This window comes from Entelurus aequoreus, linkage group LG02 (assembly GCF_033978785.1).
Source record: "Entelurus aequoreus isolate RoL-2023_Sb linkage group LG02, RoL_Eaeq_v1.1, whole genome shotgun sequence".
Classification (NCBI taxonomy): Eukaryota; Metazoa; Chordata; class Actinopteri; order Syngnathiformes; family Syngnathidae; genus Entelurus; species Entelurus aequoreus.
This window is the reverse complement of record NC_084732.1, coordinates 69876663-69900807: the sequence shown is the minus strand read 5'-3', so window position 1 is coordinate 69900807 and position 24145 is coordinate 69876663. Positions and strand designations below refer to the sequence as shown.

General features: G+C 37.0%; 1 protein-coding gene across 1 annotated transcript in view; it reads left to right on the top strand.

Annotated features, from left to right (window-relative positions):
• The window catches only part of LOC133638661 (homeobox protein aristaless-like 4), a 56358-nt gene extending 33786 nt beyond the window's left edge, over positions 1-22572 (top strand). The window contains exons 3-4 of the mRNA XM_062031494.1: positions 18905-19033; positions 20246-22572. Coding sequence (XP_061887478.1) covers positions 18905-19033; positions 20246-20566 — 450 coding nt within the window. The 3' untranslated portion in view covers positions 20567-22572. The remainder of the gene's footprint in view (positions 1-18904; positions 19034-20245) is intronic.
• The last annotated feature ends 1573 nt before the right edge of the window (positions 22573-24145 follow it).

The window sequence follows — 24145 nt, the reverse complement described above, 5'->3', positions numbered from 1 at the left end:
GGGAAAAAAATCGTTTTTGAATCGAGAATCGTGTTGAATTGGAAAAAAAAAATCGATTTTGAATCGAATCGTGACCCCAAGAATTGATGTTGAATCGAATCGTGGGACACCCAAAGATTCACAGCCCTAATATATATATATATATATATATATATATATATATATATATATATATATATATATATATATATATATATATATATATATATATATACATATATATATATATATATATATATATATATATATATATATATATATATATATATATATATACATATATATATATATATATATATATACATATATATATATATACATATATATATATATATATATACATATATATATATATATATATATATATATATATATATATATATATATATATATATATATATTATATATATATATATATATATAATATATATATATATATATATATATATATATATATATATTAGATATATATATATATAGTAAACATATATATATATATATATATACAGTAAATATATATATATATATATATATATATATATATATATATATATATATATATATATATATATATATATATATATATGTGTATATATATATGTATATGTATATATATACACATATATAAATGTGTGTGTGTATATATGTATGTATGTATGTATGTATCTAATGTATGTATCGAGGTCTAATGGTATCCAGTAAGCGAAATAAATTCAGCACCAGCCAATAGTTGTAACTTGCTGTTATTGTGAATCCTAGTAATTGTTCGCCTCGAAGGTAGTTTGTACGAGGAGTCACCTGTGGCGATATTCATGATATCTTGCAGTCCTTGGTCTTCAACGATGTTCAGTGGCCGACATGCAGTGGCTATCCATTTTGCAAAGGCCTTGTTTAACTTATCTGAGGTACTCTTGTTGACAAAATTGACACGGGTAAACTCAGCCAGCGTTGTTTGCCGTCCTTTGTTTGCAACCATTGTGCTAGTATTCTTGCGAGCGGCATCCTCAAGTACGTGTTTTGCTTTCAGATGATATTTTAAACTTGACGTGCTACGATGATAAGAAACTTGGTCACTGCAATATGTACAAACTACCTTACTTCTATCAAAAGGTCCATCGGAGATAATTTTAAAGCGAAATTGCACACCGCTGGGACTCTCCTCACTCATGTTTGCACTGGCGTGCGGCCTGATCACTGCCCGTGTAACAATGCGGTCAAACAAATAGTGCGATTAGTTTTAATTCATTTATGATTAATGCAATAATTATTTTTAATAATCGCATGCATTAACGTTAACAGACCTATTAAGAATAAAAAAATGCCAACTAACTGCCATATGTTAAAAAATATTATCTACTAGGGTTGCAGCTGTCGATTATTTCAGTAATCAATAAATTATTTTGCCCAATTAATTTTCGTAAAAGACACTTTATATCAGGGGTTCCCAAACTTTTGACCCGGGGGCCGCATTGGGTTAAAAAAATGTGGCGGGGGGCCGGGCTACATATATATATATATATATATATATATATATATATATATATATATATATATTATATATATATATATATATATATATATATATATATATATATATATATACACACATGCATACTCTAAGAGTAACAAGCGGTAGACAATGGATTGATGAATGGGCGAGAAAGGACAGATTAAAAAATAATAATAAAAAATAAAACCATTTTTTTTAAATTTGGGAGTTCCCGCGGGCAAGATTTTGGACGCTGGCGGGCCATATCCAGCCCGCGTGCCATAGTTTGGGGACCACAGCTTTATATCCTCAATGTGTATTTTAGGGGAAAATAGTTGAAATAAACAAAAAAAATTCTGCTTGCCATATTCCTCGTTTTTTTTTTATAGCTGCACATCAATTTTGCAGTGTTAACGCATGTGCATTAATACAAATTTAAATAAAAAGTTCTGCTGTTCGTCTCTAATGTCACTATGTTAGCGTATTTCAAGTTTCGGCCATTCCATTCTGTCCATTTTTTAAATATATTTTTTTTATTATTTACAGTACCCTCAAACAATTTTTCGTTGCAACAAAATATAAATCAACGCTTTTTTTCTTATCGATTTCAATCGATTAATCGTTGCAGCCCTGTTGTTGGCCATTTTTCCTATGTCTTGACAAATCACAAGTAAATGTGAAAGGAAGGGGTTTTTGGGGGGTTTCGGTTACATCGACAACCATTTATGTTGACATGAGTCAGCCAGTCCGAGGGGCGTCGACATAAACGATTACAATGTACGTACTCGGTCTTTTCTTTCCACTGTTAATGTTACTGATTGGCATGTACAACAAGCAATGATGGTATTGAGCAGCGACTGCGAAGTTCACAAATGACAACAAACGTCAGCATACGCAGGAAGGCGGGACTTCAGACAAAAAAAAAACAACAGAAGAATACATGCGGACTGAGATCATGAAATCCCAGACATTCTTTGGGTGAATGAAGACTAGCACAGGGGTAAACGGCATGATGGGAATGGGGTTTGTGAGGAAGTGCACAACACCGGGTATACCAGGAAGTGGTATGTTAGAGATGAATTTTCACCACATCTAGTGTGTGTGTGACAATCATTGGTATCTTTAATCTTAAATTATATTATTGGTCCATATTTTCACAATAAAAGCACTTCAGAAATGCTTTCAGAAGCAAGACAAGTCTGTGGTGCCTTCAACATCTGCAGCCTTGTACAGATAACGTCACTCACAGAAAAACGCTCTGAGACATTAATCTGGCGATGTGGGAGTGGGGGAGGCCAGGGGGCCCAGGGGGCCCAGGGGGCTGGGGGTCTGGGCCTCACATGTTGTGTTTTTGGAGCGCACGCTTTCATCAGCATATGAGGAGATGAGCTCAACTCTGCCGTGTTTTGATGGTGATCAGCGGCACGTTTATAAACATCCTTTCCTTGAGCGCCAGGTCAGACCCAGGTTTGCACCACACAACCCCTGAGACTGAAGCGTCACCATTTTGGCCCCCTTTGCAGTTTGCATGCGGTCTGTTTGTGCTGCTGCAATGCAAAACATTTCTCTTCTAGGAGATGGACAGGATGTGTGTGTGTGTGTGTGTGTGTGTGTGTGTGTGTGTGTGTGTGTGTGTGTGTGTGTGTGTGTGTGTGTGTGTGTGTGTGTGTGTGTGTGTGTGTGTGTGTGTGTGTGCGTGTGTGCGTGTGTGTGTGTGTGTGTGTGTGTGTGTGTGTGTGTGTGTGCGTGTGTGTTCCGGACAACTTAAGCCAGTCGTATAAAATGTCAATGCAAGGCAGACTTATACTTCCCTAAATGGATAATATAGTCATAAATAAATAATATAGTCATAAAATACTTCATTAATCTCAGAGAAATTCATAAACTGTATACAATATGCTACGTTGGCCAAAGATCCTATATGTGGCATGGGTGCTCTGATGTTTTTTAAGGACTTATTGCAAAAACAAAGATCTTTTAAGTGGTAGGAGTGTTCTGCTGTTTTTAGGGACACATTACAAAAAGGCAAGGCAAAGATCCTCTATATAACAGGCATGGCATTTTAGAATGTACGGCCAAAAAAAAAAGTTAGGCAAAGATTCTCTATGTGATAAGGGCGCCCTGATATTTTTGGATAACCTACTGCAAACAAAAAAGACCCACTAGATGACAAGAGCCCACCGCTGTTTTTAAGAGCAACTACAAAAAAATGCTAGTCAAAGATCCTCTATATGACAGAAGTGCTATGCCATTTTTGAAAGGATGTACTAAAAAAAAGCTAGGCAAAGATCTTCTCTGCAACAGGAGCACTCTGATATTGTTTTGAGGGCCAATTGCAAAAAAAAAAAAAAAAAATGCAAGTCAAAGATCTTTTACATAACAGGAGTGCTCTGCTGTTTTAAATACCTACTGCAAAACAATTCTAGTTAAAGATCCTCAATAAGACAGAAGTGCTGTGCAGTTTTTAAGGACCTGCTGCAAAGACAACAAATCTGTGCCAAACACCCTCAAAATAACAGGGGTGATCTGCGGTTTTTAAGGACTTACTGCAGGAAAAAGCCAGTCAAAGACCCTCTGTGACAGAAGTGTCTTGCCATTTTTGAGGACATACTGTAAAAAAAATGCTAGTCAAAGATCCTCTATATGACAGGGGTGCTTTGCTGTTTTTTAAGACCTACTACAAAAACAATGCGAGTCGAAGATCCTCAATATGACCGAAGTGCTCTGCGGTTTTTAAGGACCTAATGCAAAGACAAAAAATGCTAGTCAAAGATCCTCTATATGACAGGGGTGCTCTGCTGTTTTTAAGCCAGTCAAAGATGTGACAGGGGTGCTTTGCCGTTTTTGAGGACATACTGAGCAAGAAATGCTAGCCAAAGACCCTCTATATGAAAGGAGTTCTTTGCCATTTTAAAGACCAACTGCAAAGAAAAAAATGCTAGTCAAAGATCCTTTGTATGACAGGGGTGCTCCGCTGTTTTTAAGGAACTAGAGAAAAAAAAAAAAAGCCCATTCAAAGATCCACTATGCGACAGGACTGCTCTGCCATTTTTTAAAGGGGTCGTATCGGGATTTATTTTCTACATTTAAAACACTTCCTTGTGGTCTACATCAGTGGTCCCCAACCACCGGGCCGCGGCCCGTTACCGGTCCGTGGATCGATTGGTACCGGGCCGCACAAGAAATAAATAAATACAAATTAATTTTTTTTTTTTTAAAATTAAATCAACATAAAAAACACAAGATACACTTACAATTAGTGCACCAACCCAAAAAACCTCCCTCCCTCATTTACACTCATTCATTTCTTTCTGTTATTAATATTTCTGGTTCCTACATTATATATCAATATAGATCAATACAGTCAGCAGGGATACAGTCCGTAAGCACACATGATTGTATTTTTTATGACAAAAATAAATAATATATATATATATATATATATATATATATATATATATATATATATATATATATATATATATATATATATATATATATATATATATATATATATATATATACCATACCCCCCCCCCCCCCCCACAAACCCCCCGGTCCGTGGGACAAATCTTCAAGCGTTGACCGGTCCGCAGTTACAAAAAGGTTGGTGACCACTGGTCTACATAACAAGCCCCTTTGACTGCGTCTTCTCCCCGCCATCTTTGTTGTAGATTTTAGCGCTTACATATCGAGTCTACTGCCAGATATAAGTTAGAACTATACGCTACTTTGCATAGAAATGCCAACAGCGGAGGATACATGTGCATGTACAAGCCAGTCTGCCCCACAATAAGAGGATAAAGAAAAAGAAGGAACTCTTTGACTACAACGTTGAACTACAACTGAATAAAAATGGCGGACTCGTGCAAAGCTTCTTGTGTGAACATTTATCATAAATGGAGATATCTGTAACTTAAGCAAAATATGTCACTAAAGTCTCAAATTCCAAACGGGACACGTTTGAAGCAAGATTGGAAAAAGGTAATATTGTTTTATAAATATTTCCGCCAGGCTTCCACGGTTTGATTTCACATTTCCAGGACTTATGGGGATCCCAAATACACAAAAACCAACAGGTAAGAAAAGTTGAATTGCATAATAGGACCACTTTAAAGGATGTACTACAAAAAAGTTGGGCAAATATTGTCTTTGCGACAGCAGTGCGCTGATATTTTTAAGGACCTACTGCAAAACCATAATGTGAGTCAAAGATCCTCTATATAACAGGAATGCTCTGCCATCTTTAATGACCTACCGAAAAAAATGCTAGTCAAAGATCCCTAATATTACAGAAGCACTCTGCTGGTTTTAAGAACCTACTGCAAAAAAAAAAAATGCTAGCCAAAGATCCTCTATATGACTGGAATGCTCTGACTTTTTTTTAAAGAATGTTTTTTTTAAGTTAGGCGATGAGCTTCTATCTGACAGGAGCCCTCTGTCGTTTTCAAAGACCTACTACAAAAAAAAAAAAGCTAGTCAAAGATCCTCTATACAGCAGGAGTGCTCTGCTGTTTTTAAAGACCTACTACAAAAAAATCAGGGTCTAAGATCCTCTATAAGACAAGAGTGCTCTGCCATTTTAAGGACCAACTGCAAAAAAATAAATGCTAGTTAAAGATTCTCTATCTGACAGAAGTGCTCTGACATTTTTTTGGGGACCAACTGCAAAAAAAAATGCTAGTCAAAGATCCTCTATATGACAGGAGTGCTCTGCCATTTTTAAGGACCAACTGCAAAAAATAAAAAGCCAGTCAAAGATCCTCCATATGGCAGGAGTGCACTGCTGTTTTTAAGAACCTACTGCCAAAAAAAATGCTTGTTAAAGATCCTCTATACGACAAGAGTGCTATGACATTTGTAGGGACCAACTGCAAAAAAAATATGCTAGTCAAAGATCCTCTATATGACAGGAGTGCTCAGATTTGTTTTAGGACATATTAACAAAAAATGTGAGTCTAAGATTGCCTATAAAACAGGAGTGCTCAGGTGTTTACAAAAATCTGCTCAAAGATCACTAATATGACACTGGCGTTTTTAAGACTTACTGGAGGAAAAAAACTGCTATTCAAAGATCCTCTTTATGACAAGAGTGCTCTGCCGTTTCTTAAAGGATGTACTAGATAATCAAGTTAGGCAAAGTTCCTCTATGCGACAAGAGCGTGCTGATATTTTTTGGAGGACCAACTGAAAAAAAATACTAGTCAAAGATCATCTATACAACAGAAGGGCTCTGATGAGGGGTTTTTTTTATCAACTACTGCAAAAAAACTGCTAGTCAAAGATCTTTTGTTTTTAATGACCTACTCCTAGTCAAAGATCCACAAAATTACAGTGTGCTCTTCGGTTTTTAAGGGCCTATTGCCAAAAAAATGCTAGTCAAAGATCATCTATACGACAGAAGGGCTCTGATGTTTTTTTTTTTGTATCACCTACTGCAAAAAAACCTGCTAGTCAAAGATCCTCTTTAGAACAAGAGTGCTCTGCCGTTTATTAAAGGAGGTAATAGAAAATCAAGTTATGCAAAGTCCGTCTTTGTGACAAGAGCGCGCTAATATTTTTGGAGGACCAACTGCAAAAAAAATAAAATAAAATAAAAAGCTAGTCAAAGAGCCACAAAATGACTGTGTGTTCCTTCGTTTTTAAGGTACATACTGCCAAAAAAAATGCTAATCCAAGATCATTTATACAACAGAAGGGTTCTGATGTTTTTTTTGTATCAACTACTGCAAAAAACCTCCTAGTCAAAGATCCTTTGTTTTTAATGACCTACTGCAAAAAAAAAACGCTAGTCAAAGATCATATGACAGAAGGGCTCTGATATTTTTTTTTATCACCTACTGCAAAAAACCTGCTAGTCAAAGATCCTCTTTATGAGAAGAAGACTCTGCCATTTCTTAAAGCAGTGGTCCCCAACCACCGGTCCGGGGACCGGTACCGGTCCGTGACGCATTTGCTACCGGGCCGCACAGAAACATTAATTAATTTATAAACTACCACATTTTTTCAGACTTAATTTTCGCCTGTCCCACTAAACACACCAATAAGCCTGTTAATATATGTATATTACAACTCCATTGTAGTTGTAATGGGACAATGCACATCAATGGATATATAACATTTGAATGTGCCAGATTGTGGGCAAAGGCTAATTCACACTTAGAAAGCCGGTCCGTGAAAATAATGCATGCATTAAACCGGTCCCTGGTGGAAAAAAGTTTGGGGAACACTGTATTAAAGGATGTACTACAAAATCAAGTTATGCAAAGTTCCTGCGCACTGATATTTTTGGAGGACCAAATGCAAAAAATAAAATAAAAAGCCAGTCAAAGATCCACAAAATGACAGTGAGCTCCTCTGGTTTTAAAGGCCTACTGAAACCCACTACTACCGACCACGCAGTCTGATAGTTTATATATCAATGATGAAATCTTAACATTGCAACACATGCCAATACGGCCGTGTTAGATTACTAAAGTGCAATTTTAAATTTTCCGCGAAATATCCTGCTGAAAACGTCTCGGTATGATGACGCCTGCACGTGACGTCACGGATTGTAGAGGACATTTTGGGACACCATTGTGGCCAGCTATTAAGTCGTCTGTTTTCATCGCAAAATTCCACAGTATTCTGGACATCTGTGTTGGTGAATCTTTTGTAATTTGTTCAATGAACAATGGAGACAGCAAAGAAGAAAGCTGTAGGTGGGAAGCGGTGTATTTCGGCCGGCTGCAGCAACACAAATACATAGCCGGTGTTTCATTGTTTACATTCCTGAAAGATGACTGTCAAGCTTTACCATTGGCCTGTGGAGAACTGGGACAACAGAGACTCTTACCAGGAGGCAGGGGCGTCACTAGCTTTTAAGGACAGGGGGGCTTAGCCCCCAGGAGATGCACAGGATGCGAGCGAACGTAGCGCACAAGCACAAAACTTCACAAACGGCTAACAAAGACTTAGAAATTAATCATTGTTATTATTATTATTTCAGTGGGTTTATTTTCAATCTGTGTTCAGTACAACAACAAACATGGGTTTGCACAGTGACATTTTGTTTTCATCATCAACAAGAAACAATGACTTGCATGATCCTTCAAGATACAGTGAAACACAATGAAAGTCATGGCATTAGCCTCTATGTTATTCATTCACAACATAGAGGCTAATGCCACCACTTTAGCTCACAATACAATAATTTTTTGTTCCCAAATATTTTGAAGTTGCACAGATTACATTTTGGGCACATATGTGACTAAAATGGTTGTAAATTCAAGCCCTGGAAATATTACTTAATTACTTGAATTAAAGTAATATCTGGATCGGGATAATTTGGCTTGTATATAATATATTTATATATATATATTATATATATATATATATATATATATATATATATATATATATATATATATATATATATATATATATATATATATATATATATATATATATATATTATGGCAAGCCGTTAAGGAAATTAAATATATATGGAAGTCTGAATAGAAATGAGAAACTTTTATATATACTGTAAATAAGAAAGACTTAGAGTCCTGATCTGAAAAAGAGCCAAAGCTGTCAAAAAGCTGAGGGACCGTCTTCAAAGTGCAATGCTGAAACAAATAATACAAACAATAAAATGTAACTTCCAGGGCTTGAAATTAACGTAGTCCCGTCGTCCCGGGGACGGTAAAAAAAATGCACGGCACGAAATTAAATGCTCCCCGGGACGATGGCTTCTAACCATTTTTTTTCTTTTTCTTTTTATGTATTTATTCATTTTACATTTTATATTAAATGTCTTGGTTTTTCCACCCTCTGAAAATCCTATGAAATGTTTAACAAGCCATCCTATAATAATACAACAGCTATTAATGTAACAATACAATAAAACAAATATATTTAATTATGTTTTTTTCATTATTTTAACAATAGGCTAATGTATATTACTTTATATAGATTCTTTTATATAGATTCTACAAGAAACACAAAACTTAAAAACTAAATTATTTACAATTGCAGACACAAGGTTCTTGTTCTGCAGTGCTGTGTGCTAATGTGATTCGTACACCTGCAGGACCGCAAGAAAGGTTGCATAGAAAATGCGGACTGGATTTTGAGTGATGTGGGCATTTTCTATATGAACAAGAGGAATGGATTGGATACCGACGCACTAAAAGGGCTCTCTACCTTACGCTATAAAGTGACGGGAAACTGAGTGAATAATGACAGGTTATATGATTATTTATTTAAACTCATATTCGGGCCACTTTATAATGAATATGTCGGCATGTATTTGTAAAAAAAAAAAAAAAATTTAACACCAAATTATTTAGGGGGGCTTAAGAACATTTTAGGGGGGCTTGAGCCCCCCTAAAATAGGCCTAACAACGCCAATGCCAGGAGGACTTTGAGTTGGATACGCAGACACGGTACCGTGAGTACGCCGTAACCAGAATGTTGCCATAAGCATTTTGTTTAATTTGTATGTGTAACGCGGTACGCAGCTGCGGCTTCCAAACATTTGATCGCTTGCCCGTACGTGCGTGCCGCTATGTGCATGTCACGTACGTAACTTTGGGGAAATATATGTGCTGTATGAACTTTGGGGAGGTGAACGGTACTTTGGGCTGTGGGATTGAGTGTGTTGTGCGGGTGTTTGATTTGTATTGGCGGGTTATATGGACGGGAGGGGGGAAGTGTTTGTTATGCGGATTAATTTGTGGCATATTAAATATGAGCCTGGTTGTGTTGTGGCTAATAGAGTATATATATGTCTTGTGTTTATTTACTGTTTTAGTCATTCCCAGCTGAATATCAGGTCCCACCCGCCTCTCACAGCATCTTTCCTATCTGAATCGCTTCCACTGCCCTCTAGTCCTTCACTCTCACTTTCCTCATCCACAAATCTTTCATCCTCGCTCAAATTAATGGGGAAATCGTCGCTTTCTCAGTCCGAATCGCTCTGGCTGCTGGTGGCCATGATTGTAAACAATGTGCAGATGTGAGGAGCTCCACAACTGGTGACGTCACGCGCATATCGCCTGCTACTTCCAGTACAGGCAAGGCTTTTTAATCAGCGACCAAAAGTTGTGAACTTTATCGTCGATGTTCTCTACTAAATCCTTTCAGCAAAAATATGGCAATATCACGAAATGATCAAGTATGACACATAGAATGGACCTGCGATCCCCGTTTAAATAAGAACATCGCATTTCAGTAGGCTTTTAAGGACCTACTGAAAAAAACCTGCTAGTCAAAATTACTTTGTTTTTAATGATCTACTGCAACAACAAAAAAATGCTAGTCAAAGGTCATCTATATGACAGAAGGGCTCTGATATTTTTTTTTATCACCTACTGCAAAAAACCTGCTAGTCAAAGATCCTTTAAATCAGGGGCCTCGAACTCAAATCATCTGGGTGATGGTGGTCCCCACAAGGTATTCACTTCAGAACCACATTTTCACCAAATGACTACTATTGTTTTGACCCTGGGCTATGGTAGTCATTATGGATGTGAAAATGTTATATTCTGGAACTGCTTGCTTACAGGAAGTTGCTCTTTGTGTAGCACAATGTGTGTTAGAAGTGCTGTATAAATATATTTAACTGTTGGCCACCCAGGGTGTGCAGGGCCACAATCACAGTAAACAACCAAGTTAAGTTGAGGGCCACAAAATATGGGCCAGCAGGCTGCAAATGGTCTGCGGGCCGCGAGTTCGAGACCCCTGCTTTAAATGACAAGAGTGCTCTGCTGTTTTTGGAGAGCTGACGTAGTGCGAACTCTAAGCTGAACAGGCCTGACTTAAGCCCTTGGATTGCCAGTGTTTTTCTTTCATTAACTTCCTGTCCAGACAAGAATGTGTCCCTGCTGGGGTCTCCTGGGTTGAGGTGTGAAACTCTGCCCAAATGCCCCCCGAGCAAAGGGTAGGCAGTGATACTCAGACCCACGTTTGCCGCTTTGCTCCGACTAATGAAAGCTCCAACATGGCAACTGAGGGCTCCACATGGCAGCAGATAAGAGCGGGGATGAGAGCCAATGACAAAAGGGGAGAGCAAAAGACAGGAAGTGCGTGCGCCCGCAGGTTATAACTCAGTGAAGCCCGCCGTGAGGCTCTCACAATCAGAGCCAAGTGGCTCAGATGCTGCAGCTTTACGGCCTCCGGCTCTCCCCGCGGCCCTCTTAAACGCTCGCGGTAAAAAGATAAAAGGGCTGAGAAGTGTTCTCTATTGCATTCACACGCGAAAGGACCTACGGTGCATGAATGGAGCGTCTCTGTCATTAAAACTCATTATGTAACACGTCCTAAATAAATGGTGGAAGTAGAGGTGGGGCGATACCGCAAATGAGGGTACCGATCCAAAACTGATACTGCCATCGGTATCGACACTATCGATATTTGGATCCCGCTAACCAGAAGTACTTTTAATGAAAAAAAGATCTTGTCTGGTTTTGTTTGCTTTTTCTCTCTGCGGCTTCCAAAGACAGAAAGTAAGTTCAGATTGGAGTCATATGCATTACCGATACATGCTGGGGTCAGGGGTCTAGGGTCAGGGGTTGCGACAACACCACATCTCCCAGATTCTCCATCCTGTCAGTCCAGGGAGCTCACACAGCACAAAAGAAACATGAACAATACGTCTGTAATAATAGAGTATTTTTAGTTTGTTATACTTATCGTTATAGAGTATTTTTTTGGTTTTGGTTTTCCTTTTTCCGTAATAATAAAATAGACCATTTTTTGTTTTAGCCTTCTTTTTCTAAATAATAATAATAGGGTATAATAAAGTGTTTTGTTTTTGTTTTTCCTTTTTTCTGTAATAGAATATATTTTTGTTTCAGTTTACCTTTTTTCTGCAATAGTGTTGAGTTTTTTCTTGTTTTATTTTATTTCTCCCTTTTTTATGTAATAATAAGAGTATAGTAGAATATTTTGTTTAGTTTGTCTTTTTTTTCTGTAATTTCTTTTTTTTGTTTGGTTTCAGTTTTCTTTTTTTCTGTAATAATAGAATATATTTTTGTTTCAGTTTACCTTTTTTCTGCAATAGTGTTGAGTTTTTTCTTGTTTTATTTTATTTCTCCCTTTTTTATGTAATAATAAGAGCAAAGTAGAATATTTTGTTTAGTTTGTCTTTTTTTCTGTAATATATTTTTTTGTTTGGTTTCAGTTTTCCTTTTTTCTGTAATAATAGAATATATTTTTGTTTCGGTTTACCTTTTTTCTGCAATAGTGTTGAGTTTTTTTCTGGTTTTATTTTATTTCTCCCTTTTTATGTAATAATAAGAGTATAGTAGAATATTTTGTTTAGTTTGTCTTTTTTTCTGTAATATATTTTTTTGTTTGGTTTCAGTTTTCCTTTTTCCTGTAATAATAGAATATATTTTTGTTTCAGTTTACCTTTTTTCTGCAATAGTGTTGAGTTTTTTCTGGTTTTATTTTATTTCTCCCTTTTTTATGTAATAATAGAGTATAGTAGAATATTTTGTTTATTTTTTTATTTTTTCTGTAATATTTTTTTTGTTTGGTTTCAGTTTTCCTTTTTTCTGTCATACTATAGTAGAGTAGAGTATTTATTTTTGTTTTCCTTGTACTTTCCTATATAATAATATACTGCAGGTTTGTTTAGTTTTAGTTTGTCTAAGATGTCCATTGCATTTGAAATAAAAAATGTATGAATATATAATTACATGGCGTGGAATAAAACACAGTGGATTACATTAAACAATCTAATGACAAATACTTTAATGACGTTAAACCATTTATTCTCAAACTGTGGTACGTGTACCACTAGAGATACACAGGCTACCTCTCGTGGTACGCTAAAGAATCACTCAATCAAAAGTGCAGTGTTTTATTTTCCATTATTCAAAGACAGCGCTACTGTTCAAACTTGTATAATGTTCCAGTGGACGAAAATATTAAATATAATTGTTAAATAAAACATCTGTCTTGTCAAAGATCCCTAATATTACAGAAGCACTCTGCTGGTTTTAAGAACCTACTGCAAAAAAAAAATATTGTTAGCCAAAGATCCTCCATATGACTGGAATGCTCTGACATTTGTAGGGACCAACTGCAAAATAATTATGCTAGTCAAAGATCCTCTATATGACAGGAGCACTCAGATTATTTTAAGGACATATTAACAAAACAATTAGTCAAAGATTGTCTATAAAACAGGAGTGCTCAGGTGTTTACAAAAATCTGCTTAAAGATCCCTAATAAGACAAAAGCACACTGGTGTTTTTTTTAAGTACCTACTGGAGGAAAAAAACTGCTAGTCAAAGATCCTTTTTATGACAAGAGTGCTCTGCCGTTTCTTAAAGGATGTACTAGAAAATCAAGTTAGGCAAAGTTCCTCTATGCGACAAGAGCGCGCTGACATTTTTGGAGGACCAACTGCAAAAAAAAAAAAAAGCTAGTCAAAGATCCACAAAACGACAGTGGGCTCCTCCGTTTTTAAGGACCTACTGCCAAAAAAATGCTAGTCAAAGAGCATCTATACGACAGAAGGACTGTTTTATTTGTATCAACTACTGCAAAAAACCTTCCAGTCAAAGATCCTTTGTTTTTAATGACCTACTACAAAAAAGAAAATGCTAGTCAAAGATCATCTATGTAACAGAAGGGCTGTGATATTTTTTTTATCACCTACTGCAAAAAAGCCTGCTAGTCAAAGATCCTCTTTATGACAAGAGTGCTCTGCCGTTTCTTTAAGGATGTAATGATAGCGCTACTGTTCAAACTTGTATATTATTACAGTGGACAAAAATATTACATATAATTGTTAAATAAAACATCAGCCTTGCTTTTAACAAATACTTAGGCCTACTATGTTACTGTATTTTAATGTTGGTCATTATGGTGGTACTTAAATGGCCAAGTTTTTTTCTGAGGTGGTACTTGGTGAAACATGTTTTGAGAACCAATAACTCCAATGGTACATACTGAAATTATTTTCTGTCATCAATAATTGAGATATTATTATGGTATATATCATTCATAACAATGCAATAGATGTAATAATGTAACATCATAAGACTAGTTTATTACAGTTTGCAGTAAAGTAGAACTGCATTATATCATTATGAGAGCTTTTTTGTATTTTGGTTGTATTTTTAGTTTTAGTATTTTGAGAGTTTTGTATTCTGGTTAGATATTAGGCACAGTTCTCAAAGGCAGACTTTCTGATAGGGTTCATGTATTGCATCTCATTAGAATGTAGGTCTGATGTTGTGGTAATTATCCAGTGTAAAGTACAGTGCTACTTCATGATCATGTTTTATTGTCAAATATTTACACCAAAATGTTGCCCCCATTTTCATGTAACGCAAAATAAGCCACTGTTGGGCCAAAGACGAGTTGTGAGTGCCAGCACTTTAAAAAAGAAGGTGATCAACACTATTGGATTTATAAAACTCCTTCATTAATTTACTAATTGTGACAATACTGATACACAAACAATTGTTGTATTATCATCTCGCTAACTCTTAATATTTTACTTGTTAATTGACTAAACTGCTTACTTTCTGTTGGAACGTGGTCCCTTTTACACTTCTTGAACTTTACTAAGCACTTATTTCTTGGTGATGTGTCAATATAGTTTAGCGGTTAGCTTAGCTATTAGTATTCCTGCGACTGGCTTGCTCTCAGTCTGTAACATGTTTAGCCTCGTCCTCCAGTGATAGTGATACATGATAATGATACTAAAGATACTAAGAAATGCAGTTTATTTGCTGTAATGGAAGTGATTATTATTAACGTGATGCAGCGGCTCCACACTGTGTATTGAGACACATAATTAGCTGCTAGCCGCTTGTCAGCCGGCAGACTAAAAATAAATCAGCCAGAGGGGATCGGCATGTGTGATCAACATTGAAAAACAGCAATGGGCAATGCCGAAATTTTCACGAAAATCAACCGATACTGATCGATGGCTGATCGATCTGCACCTCGCAAGTATGAACCAATTGGCTGGTTGTTTAATTCATTGTTTATATGTATTCTGCATTGTTATGTGCATGTAAAACTATCATTTCTAAAAAATATGTGTTCAGATTTTTAAGCGATTCATTGCATTTACATGATTTCTTATGGGAAAAATTGCTTTAGTTTCCGATTCGTTTTTGGAAAGAAAACAGAGTTTCCGCTTTATACAATAAGAATATCGGAGTGTAAATGTGCATTTAATGAACAGCAACACTAGCTGGAAGTGTTTTCCGTCACATTACTGGTGCTTTTGGGGGTGTTGGAAAGCCGAAGCCAGGCTGAGCCTCAGATTTCTTTTCAGCTGACATGAGTGACAGCGGAGGCGGGTTATCAATCCTCCGAGCGGCTCTTGCACTTCAAAGTGTTCCTGGGCCCGTGCAGCTCTCCTGCTGGGGCCTATTTGGCCTTTCTGTCTCGGGCTGGAACATAAATAAAGCCTCATTGAGAGTCCAGCAGCTACTTAAGCTGTCAGGGTCTTTACCAATTACTGTCACGACACAGTGTGTGCAACATGTACACATACAGTCACTCATAATAAGCAACACATTGCGCTGCGAATGAATCATGATGCTTTAGGAAGACAGGTATAAACTGATCCCGGGTCAGTTATGGAGTCTGAAAAGCAGCTTTAGTGTGCAGGAAATGAAAAAGGAAAATGCAAACAAAGCTAAGTCGCAACCTCACATTTCAACGTTCCAGTTATTGCCTCCTAATCTTCCACGTTAAGATCTGATGTGTGAAATACTGGAAGCCTCCATGAGGCCAGACTGCTTCGGCCAATCAACACACCGGCGGACTCTCCTCCCGCCTTCAGCTGCCGTGAGGTCACTCAGACACACAGCGACGCTTTCATTACACGGCGGACATGCCAAACATGGTTAGGAGACGCGTGGGCAACGCTGCGCTTGTCACTTTGCAAATAAGCACAGGTGAAGTGCAGGGTTTCATTTTGTTGTGTGAGTGAAGCTTGTTTAGAGAACCCGCCTTGCCTTTTTTTTTTTGGCCAGCACATTTTCGGTGTTTCGAAGTACTCGCCTCTCAGAAATATTCAAACATGATCAGACCTGAAATGTTAACAGTATAGACTCAATTTTACCGGTGTGCTTTTATTTTGAAGGTCTGACTTTACGGGGCTATAGGGTGTGTTGCACCAAGTGTTGGCGAGCTGACCGGAAGCTGTGCTGCTCGGGTTTCTTACAAGTATTACACTACAGCAAAAAAATAGACAAATGCTAAGCGTTAAACTAAAGCTCTTGAATGCAAACAAAGATAGGTTGGTTGATACAAATATCGACAGTAACAATTTCAAGTATAGTATCACAATATGGTCGATACTACAGTGATATTTGCGTAGTTTTTGTTATTGTGTACAAACTCAGAAAATACGTCCCTGGACACAGGAGGGCTTTTAAGGGCAAAAAGCTAAATATTCAAATTAGAACCAATAGATGGAAAGATGTTTAATATTAATTGATATTGTTACCCCACCATCCAGTGTTTTTGTCTAATTATAAGTGTGATAAAAATTAAAGATTAAAGATTAAAGTACCAATGATTGTCACACACACACTAGATGTGGTGAAATTTGTCCTCTGCATTTGTCCCATCCCCTTGGGGAGCAGTGGGCAGCAGCGGCGCCGCGCCCGGGAATCATTTTGGTGATTTAACCCCCAAATGAATCATTCAATCAATTTGAAAATTTTAATTATCAGTATCAGCATTGATACTAATCCTGTAACTAACTACTTAGTATTGGAACAATACCCAAATTTGTAGTATCATATTTTTTCTATGCATTCACTGTGGCCCTAATGGTAAACTGAGGGGTGCATGTCTCTATGTAGCTTCCAGAGATGGCCGGAAGTTTTGGAGCCAATCTCAACAGAGTAGGCGTCACTGTGGTGCAGTTTTTGCACTGAGAAGAACTCAGATTTATGGCAGTTCAAATGGTACAAAAATGATTAAATAAATATTTAAGTAATGACTTAGGTATTAAGTCATTACTTAATATTTAAGTAATGACTTAATATTACTTTAAAATGATTATTGGAATTAATAATTAATTAATTCCAATTAATTACAATTGAAATTAAATACATAAACGGGTAATTTATTTATTTTATTTAAAAGTACACTGAGTTATTCAATCATTTAATTATGGATTTAATCATTTCATGATTTAAATCATTGATATTACAATTTAATTAATTATTTTACAATCCAGTTATTTCATGGTTTGCACATATTTTCATGAACCTTTGGTGGGTGAGTTTGACAGATAAAATAAATTAATGAAGACCTGACACAGATTCATGGAATATTTTAATAATGTAATCCTTACCTTATTACATGATTAATTGAAATAATGTATTAAATGATTTTACATTAAATACATTACACATTTAAGTATTGGATTCAAATTATCCTGATTTAATGACACATTCAGGTCATTAGATGGATTCCTTTTATTGTCACTGTAAATAATATACAAGCTTTAGTTTAAAGCACAAAGTGAAACCCACATGAAGTACACACATAAAAACCAACAACCACTAAGAAATAAACAATTCCATTCATACACACTACACACACACAAACGGAAAGCACATAGTGCCTAAAAAATATGCAGTGATGACAAATAAGCTATTTTTGTATTAAAACGACAGTAAAATGTGTTCAAATGATGGTAAAAATGTCCTAAAAAGATAGAAAAAGTGATACAAAGATATAACTATTACTTCACAGGCCAGTTTTTGTGCATTATTTAGTTTGTTGATGGCTTGTGAATAAAAACTGTGTAACAGTCTGGTGGTGCTTGTTTTATTATTTAAATAAATATTTACTTATTTTGTCCCATTTGACCCTCCATAAAGATGTATCCTTAACACATTAATGTAGTATGTTATTAAAAAGAACATGCTGTGGTTCCACTATCATTTTAAAAGCCCCTGAAATTAGTATAGGAAGTTACTTTAGTGGATTGTCCGAAGCTTAAACAGCAACAAAAGTGAGTTTAGTACAAAAAGTTTATTTACCCATAGTCAAAAGGGCAAAGTTGGATTGATCTGTCCATGCAGACAAACAAACGTCCTCCGGAGGACACAAGAATCAAGCAAATCTTCCAGAGTCCTGGTCTCCTGGCCATTTTATCTGTTTCCCCATGCCCCAAGGTCCCGTTGTTTTCGACATGTTTGTTTTGCAACATCCTTGAATCCCTTAGTCACGCTTAGACAATCAAAACATTTTGTAGAATGGTCAGAGCGACTCCATATTCAAATTTGTCCTACATCTGGTCCTTCAATGGTATAGAATAGAAGAGAAATGAAATGAGCAGACATTCTTAATAGACACGAAATATAGTTCAAAAGTCAGAAATTCCACAACATTACCAAATAAGGTCTACAACTCATCATGTCGCCCATACAGGTGTGGTTCCAGAACCGGCGTGCCAAATGGAGAAAAAGGGAGCGTTTTGGTCAGATGCAGCAAGTTCGAACGCATTTCTCTACAGCTTACGAGCTGCCGCTGCTGACACGCCCTGAGAGTTACGCACAAGTAAGTCAAACGTGGATTTGAACTACTGCGTCTACGTCAGGGGTCACCAACGCGGTGCCCGCGGGCACCAGGTAGCCCGTAAGGACCAGATGAGTAGCCCGCTGGCCTGTTCTAAAAATAGCAGCACTTACCAGTGAGCTGCCTCTATTTTTTAAATTGTATTTATTTACTAGCAAGCTGGTCTCGCTTTGCCCGACATTCTTAATTCTAAGAGAGACAAAACTCAAATAGAATTTGAAAATCCAAGAAAATATTTTAAAGACTTGGTCTTCACTTGTTTAAATAAATTCATGAATTTTTTTAACTTTGCTTCTTATAACTTTTAGAAAGACAATTTTAGAGTAAAAATACAACCTTAAAAATTATTTTAGGATTTTTAAACACATATACCTTTTTACCTTTTAAATGCCTTCCTCTTCTTTCCTGACAATTTAAATCAATGTTCAAGTAAATTTATTTTTTTTATTGTAAAGAATAAGAAATACATTTTAATTTAATTCTTCATTTTAGCTTCTGTTTTTTCGACGAAGAATATTTGTGAAATATTTCTTCAAACTTATTATGATTAAAATTCAAAGAAATTATTCTGGCAAATCTAGAAAATCTGTAGAATCAAATTTAAATCTTATTTCAAAGTCTTTTGAATTTCTTTAAAAAAAATTTGTTCTGGAAAATCTAGAAGAAATAATGATTTGTCTTTGTTAGAAATATAGCTTGGTCCAATTTGTTATATATTCTAACAAAGTGTAGATTGGATTTTAAGCTATTTAAAACATGTCATCAAAATTCTAAAATTAATCTTAATCAGGAAAAATTACTAATGATGTTCCATAAATTCTTTTTTTTAATTTTTTTCAAAAAGATTCGAATTACCTAGTTTTTCTCTTCTTTTTTTCGGTCGAATTTTGAATTTTAAAAAGTCGAAATTGAAGATAAACTATGTTTCAAAATGTGTCATTTTTTTCGTGTTTTGTCCTCTTTTAAACCGTCCAATTAAGTGTAAATATCAATCATTATTAATAATAACATAGAGTTAAAGGTAAATTGAGCAAATTGGCTATTTCTGGCAATTTATTTAAGTGTGTATCAAACTGGTAGTCCTTCGCATTAATCAGTACCCAAGAAGTAGCTCTTGGTTTCAAAAAGGTTGGTGACCCCTGGTCTACGTGATATACGCTCTAATTCATTTCCTGCTTTTTTTTTTGTTGTCAGATACAGAACCCATCCTGGATCAGCGGCAGCAGCGCGGCGTCACCCGTGCCGGGTTGCGTCGTGTCCTGCGACACGATGACCCCCTGCATGACCCCTCACCCCCACTCCGCCAGCGGGGTGTCCGACTTCCTGGGTGTTCCCAGCCCCGTAGGTCACATGGGCCAGGCCCACATGGGCGGCCTGTTTGGAGGCTCTCCGGGCATGGCTACGGGCCTCAACACGTACGATCTCAACATGGACCCTGACCGCAAGTCCTCCAGTATCGCCTCTCTGCGCATGAAGGCCAAAGAGCACAGTGCGGCGATATCTTGGGCCACATGATGTGTGGTTCCTACCGAAGGGGTGTGTGTGGGTGTGTGTGTGTGTGTGGGAAGGAAATCAAACCTAGCACTAACACTACAGGCAACGCTGACTACCTTCATTAAAAGTGCATATGCAAACGAGGAAGCAATTTGGGTTTGAGACTTTTGATGTGCAGAACTGATGTTGATACCAAACAGATTCATGCACTTATTTGCTCAAATACAGGAAGTTATTGTACAGCACTTCCAGTGCAATTTGGTGTTATTTCTTATTTAAATATTTTGCATTTTTTTACTATCTGCTGCCTCAGGAAGAGCAGTCGGACATAACACAATAACAAGCCGCCATCCTGGAGAAAAACACAAAGATTCAACATATCGATGCACAACATTGTCAGCGCCATGATGGTGTAAGACAGGGTTGTCCAAAATGTGTTTTTTTTTGTCGTATCCGAAAAACGCATTTAATTCATTATTAATGAGACATACTGTATGATTACACTAATTTGTTCTGTCACCTATAACACAAAGCTAAGATGTTTTGTTCAGATAGCTTAGCGTATATTGAATACATTTCTTTACTGCACAAAATGCAGCCTTATGTTTTCTGTCTGCGATCCTTGGTGGAACAATTTGGACATCCTTACTAAAAGGTCCAATTCATTCGTTTTCCGGGGAAAATGTTGCCTTTTTTTTTTTTAACGTCGCCCTTCCGTTCCCGAATTTTAACTTTCATGGGGAAAATAACGCACTCAGAAAAAATCAGCTTAACACATCCTGTAGCCTGTAACGCCAAGCCTTCAAAATAAAAGCACACCAGTGTGGGAAATGTACCTTCTTGTCCTGTTCAAGGTAAAGGGATAGCTGGAGTCTGTCCCAGCTGAGTTTAGAACCCAAGCAAACCACACGGACGTCGTCTTGCTTCTTTCAAACCAAAGCCTATGGTGTCAAAACAGTGCTAAAACCGTCACACATAAAAATCGGACTCATTTTGCAGTCAAAGTTACCGATTGATCACTGATTAGGAAGTGTGTCTTGGCATAACGAGTGGCAGCCATCCACCATGCTTGTCAATTTTTTCTCCCTGGGGACAGAAATAGCAGATGAGGTTTACTGTGGTAAATAAAAGCACTGATGCATGAGTAAGTTCTTTAGTGTACATGACAAAGGGTCATAAGTACCAGAGGATGAAGCCTTGTAGAAAAGCTTCGGGCACAGTAACCGTTGATAATCCCCTAAATTGGAACCACATTGACGGTCTCTCTCAGCAGGTGAGTGAAGTGCAGTGCGGTCTATAATCTGTCAGCGGAACACATCACGCTGGACTCAACCAAATTACATCCAGTTTTACTCCCTGGTCCGAATCCAAGGCATTATAATCTGGACATATACTCTATATATCAAAAGTGAGAGGATGGGCTTGTGGACATGGGGCCCCCTTCACTCTTGTTGTGTTCCGGTGTTCTGGGAAAAGGACAGTGCACACAGCTGTGCTCAGGGGCTAAATGCAAAACAAACATGCCTCACACATGCTTCCCCCCTCAGCTGTCATGTCTCTGCTTTCAAAAGACCAACACCCCTCCTCCATCTTAACTCCTCTCACCGTCAGTGCTCTTCACTTGGTCCAAAACTGCAGCCAAGCCAGGAAGGCTTTTTAATTAACACTGAGCCTCTTTGGAGGCTGCAGGATTGTGTGTCAGGACAGAGCAGACAGTCAAAAGCATCAGTGTAATGTGTCCACAGCAGAGAATATACACACACTCCTCTCCAGCATCTCCTCCTCAAGGAAAAATGCAACATTGTGATGTTACCTTCTTACCAATTCTACTTTTATAATACTACTGAAGTCATGCAACCAGTACAGAAGAATTTCTATTATAATGTGTTTTAATGTGTGCATGTAAATGTTATAGGACAAGTTTTTTTTACTTATCAAGTATTTGAATTTTTTTCTCCATGTATTTTATTTTTTGTTGTTGCTTTATGCCATCTTTGAAAGTGAGAGTTTGACTTTATTATGCTTGTGCGATGTTTTGTGTAATTAAAGTACAATAACTTATTACACCTGTTCTTTAATAAGCCCGCAAATTAAATTCTTACTTGAGTACATATTTGACATTTACAAGACTTGGTGGTGAAACTTCCACTTGGCTGCTTAGAGGGCGCAGTTTTTCCTGGTCCAACCATGGAAGCTTTGCCCCCACTAATACACACAGATGCAACAAAACGGTGTAGAGAAACGTATGACGATTCAACAGCAATTTAACAACCGAAGCATCCTCTTTTAATTCCATTTGTCCTTGAACATCGCTTTTGTGTTGGTGCACGCATGACAAACATCTTTGATTGACAGCTATTAACGTCATTTTTATTCAATATCTTTTTGAAACCACATATACATACATATCTATACATATATACACACACATATACATATATTTATTTATATATATATATATATATATATATATATATATATATATATATATATATATATATATATATATATATATATATATATATATATATATATATATATATATATACGTACACACACACACATACGAACCCCGTTTCCATATGAGTTGGGAAATTGTGTTAGATGTATATATAAACGGAATACAATGATTTGCAAATCCTTTTCAACCCATATTCAATTGAATGCACTACAAAGACAAGATATTTTATGTTCAAACTCATAAACTTTATTTTTTTTTGCAAATAATAATTAACTTAGAATTTCATGGCTGCAACACGTGCCAAAGTAGTTGGGAAAGGGCATGTTCACCACTGTGTTACATGGCCTTTCCTTTTAACAACACTCAGTAAACGTTTGGGAACTGAGGAGACACATTTTTTAAGCTTCTCAGGTGGAATTCTTTCCCATTCTTGCTTGATGTACAGCTTAAGTTGTTCAACAGTCCGGGGGTCTCCGTTGTGGTATTTTAGGCTTCATAATGCGCCACACATTTTCAATGGGAGACAGCTCTGGACTACAGGCAGTCCAGTCTAGTACCCGCACTTTTTTACTATGAAGCCACGTTGATGTAACACGTGGCTTGGCATTGTCTTGCTGAAATAAGCAGGGGCGTCCATGGTAATGTTGCTTGGATGGCAACATATGTTGCTCCAAAACCTGTATGTACCTTTCAGCATTAATGGCGCCTTCACAGATGTGTAAGTTACCCATGTCTTGGGCACTAATTCACCCCCATACCATCACAGATGCTGGCTTTTCAACTTTGCGCCCATAACAATCCGGATGGTTCTTTTCCTCTCTGGTCCGGAGGACACGACGTCCACAGTTTCCAAAAACTATTTGAAATGTGGACTCGTCAGACCACAGAACACTTTTCCACGTTGTATCAGTCCATCTTAGATGAGCTCAGGCCCAGCGAAGCCGACTGCATTTCTGGGTGTTGTTGATAAACGGTTTTCGTCTTGCATAGGAGAGTTTTAACTTGCACTTATAGATGTAGCGACCAACTGTAGTTACTGACAGTGGGATTCTGAAGTGTTCCTGAGCCCATGTGGTGATATCCTTTACACACTGATGTCGCTTGTTGATGCAGTACAGCCTGAGGGATCGAAGGTCACA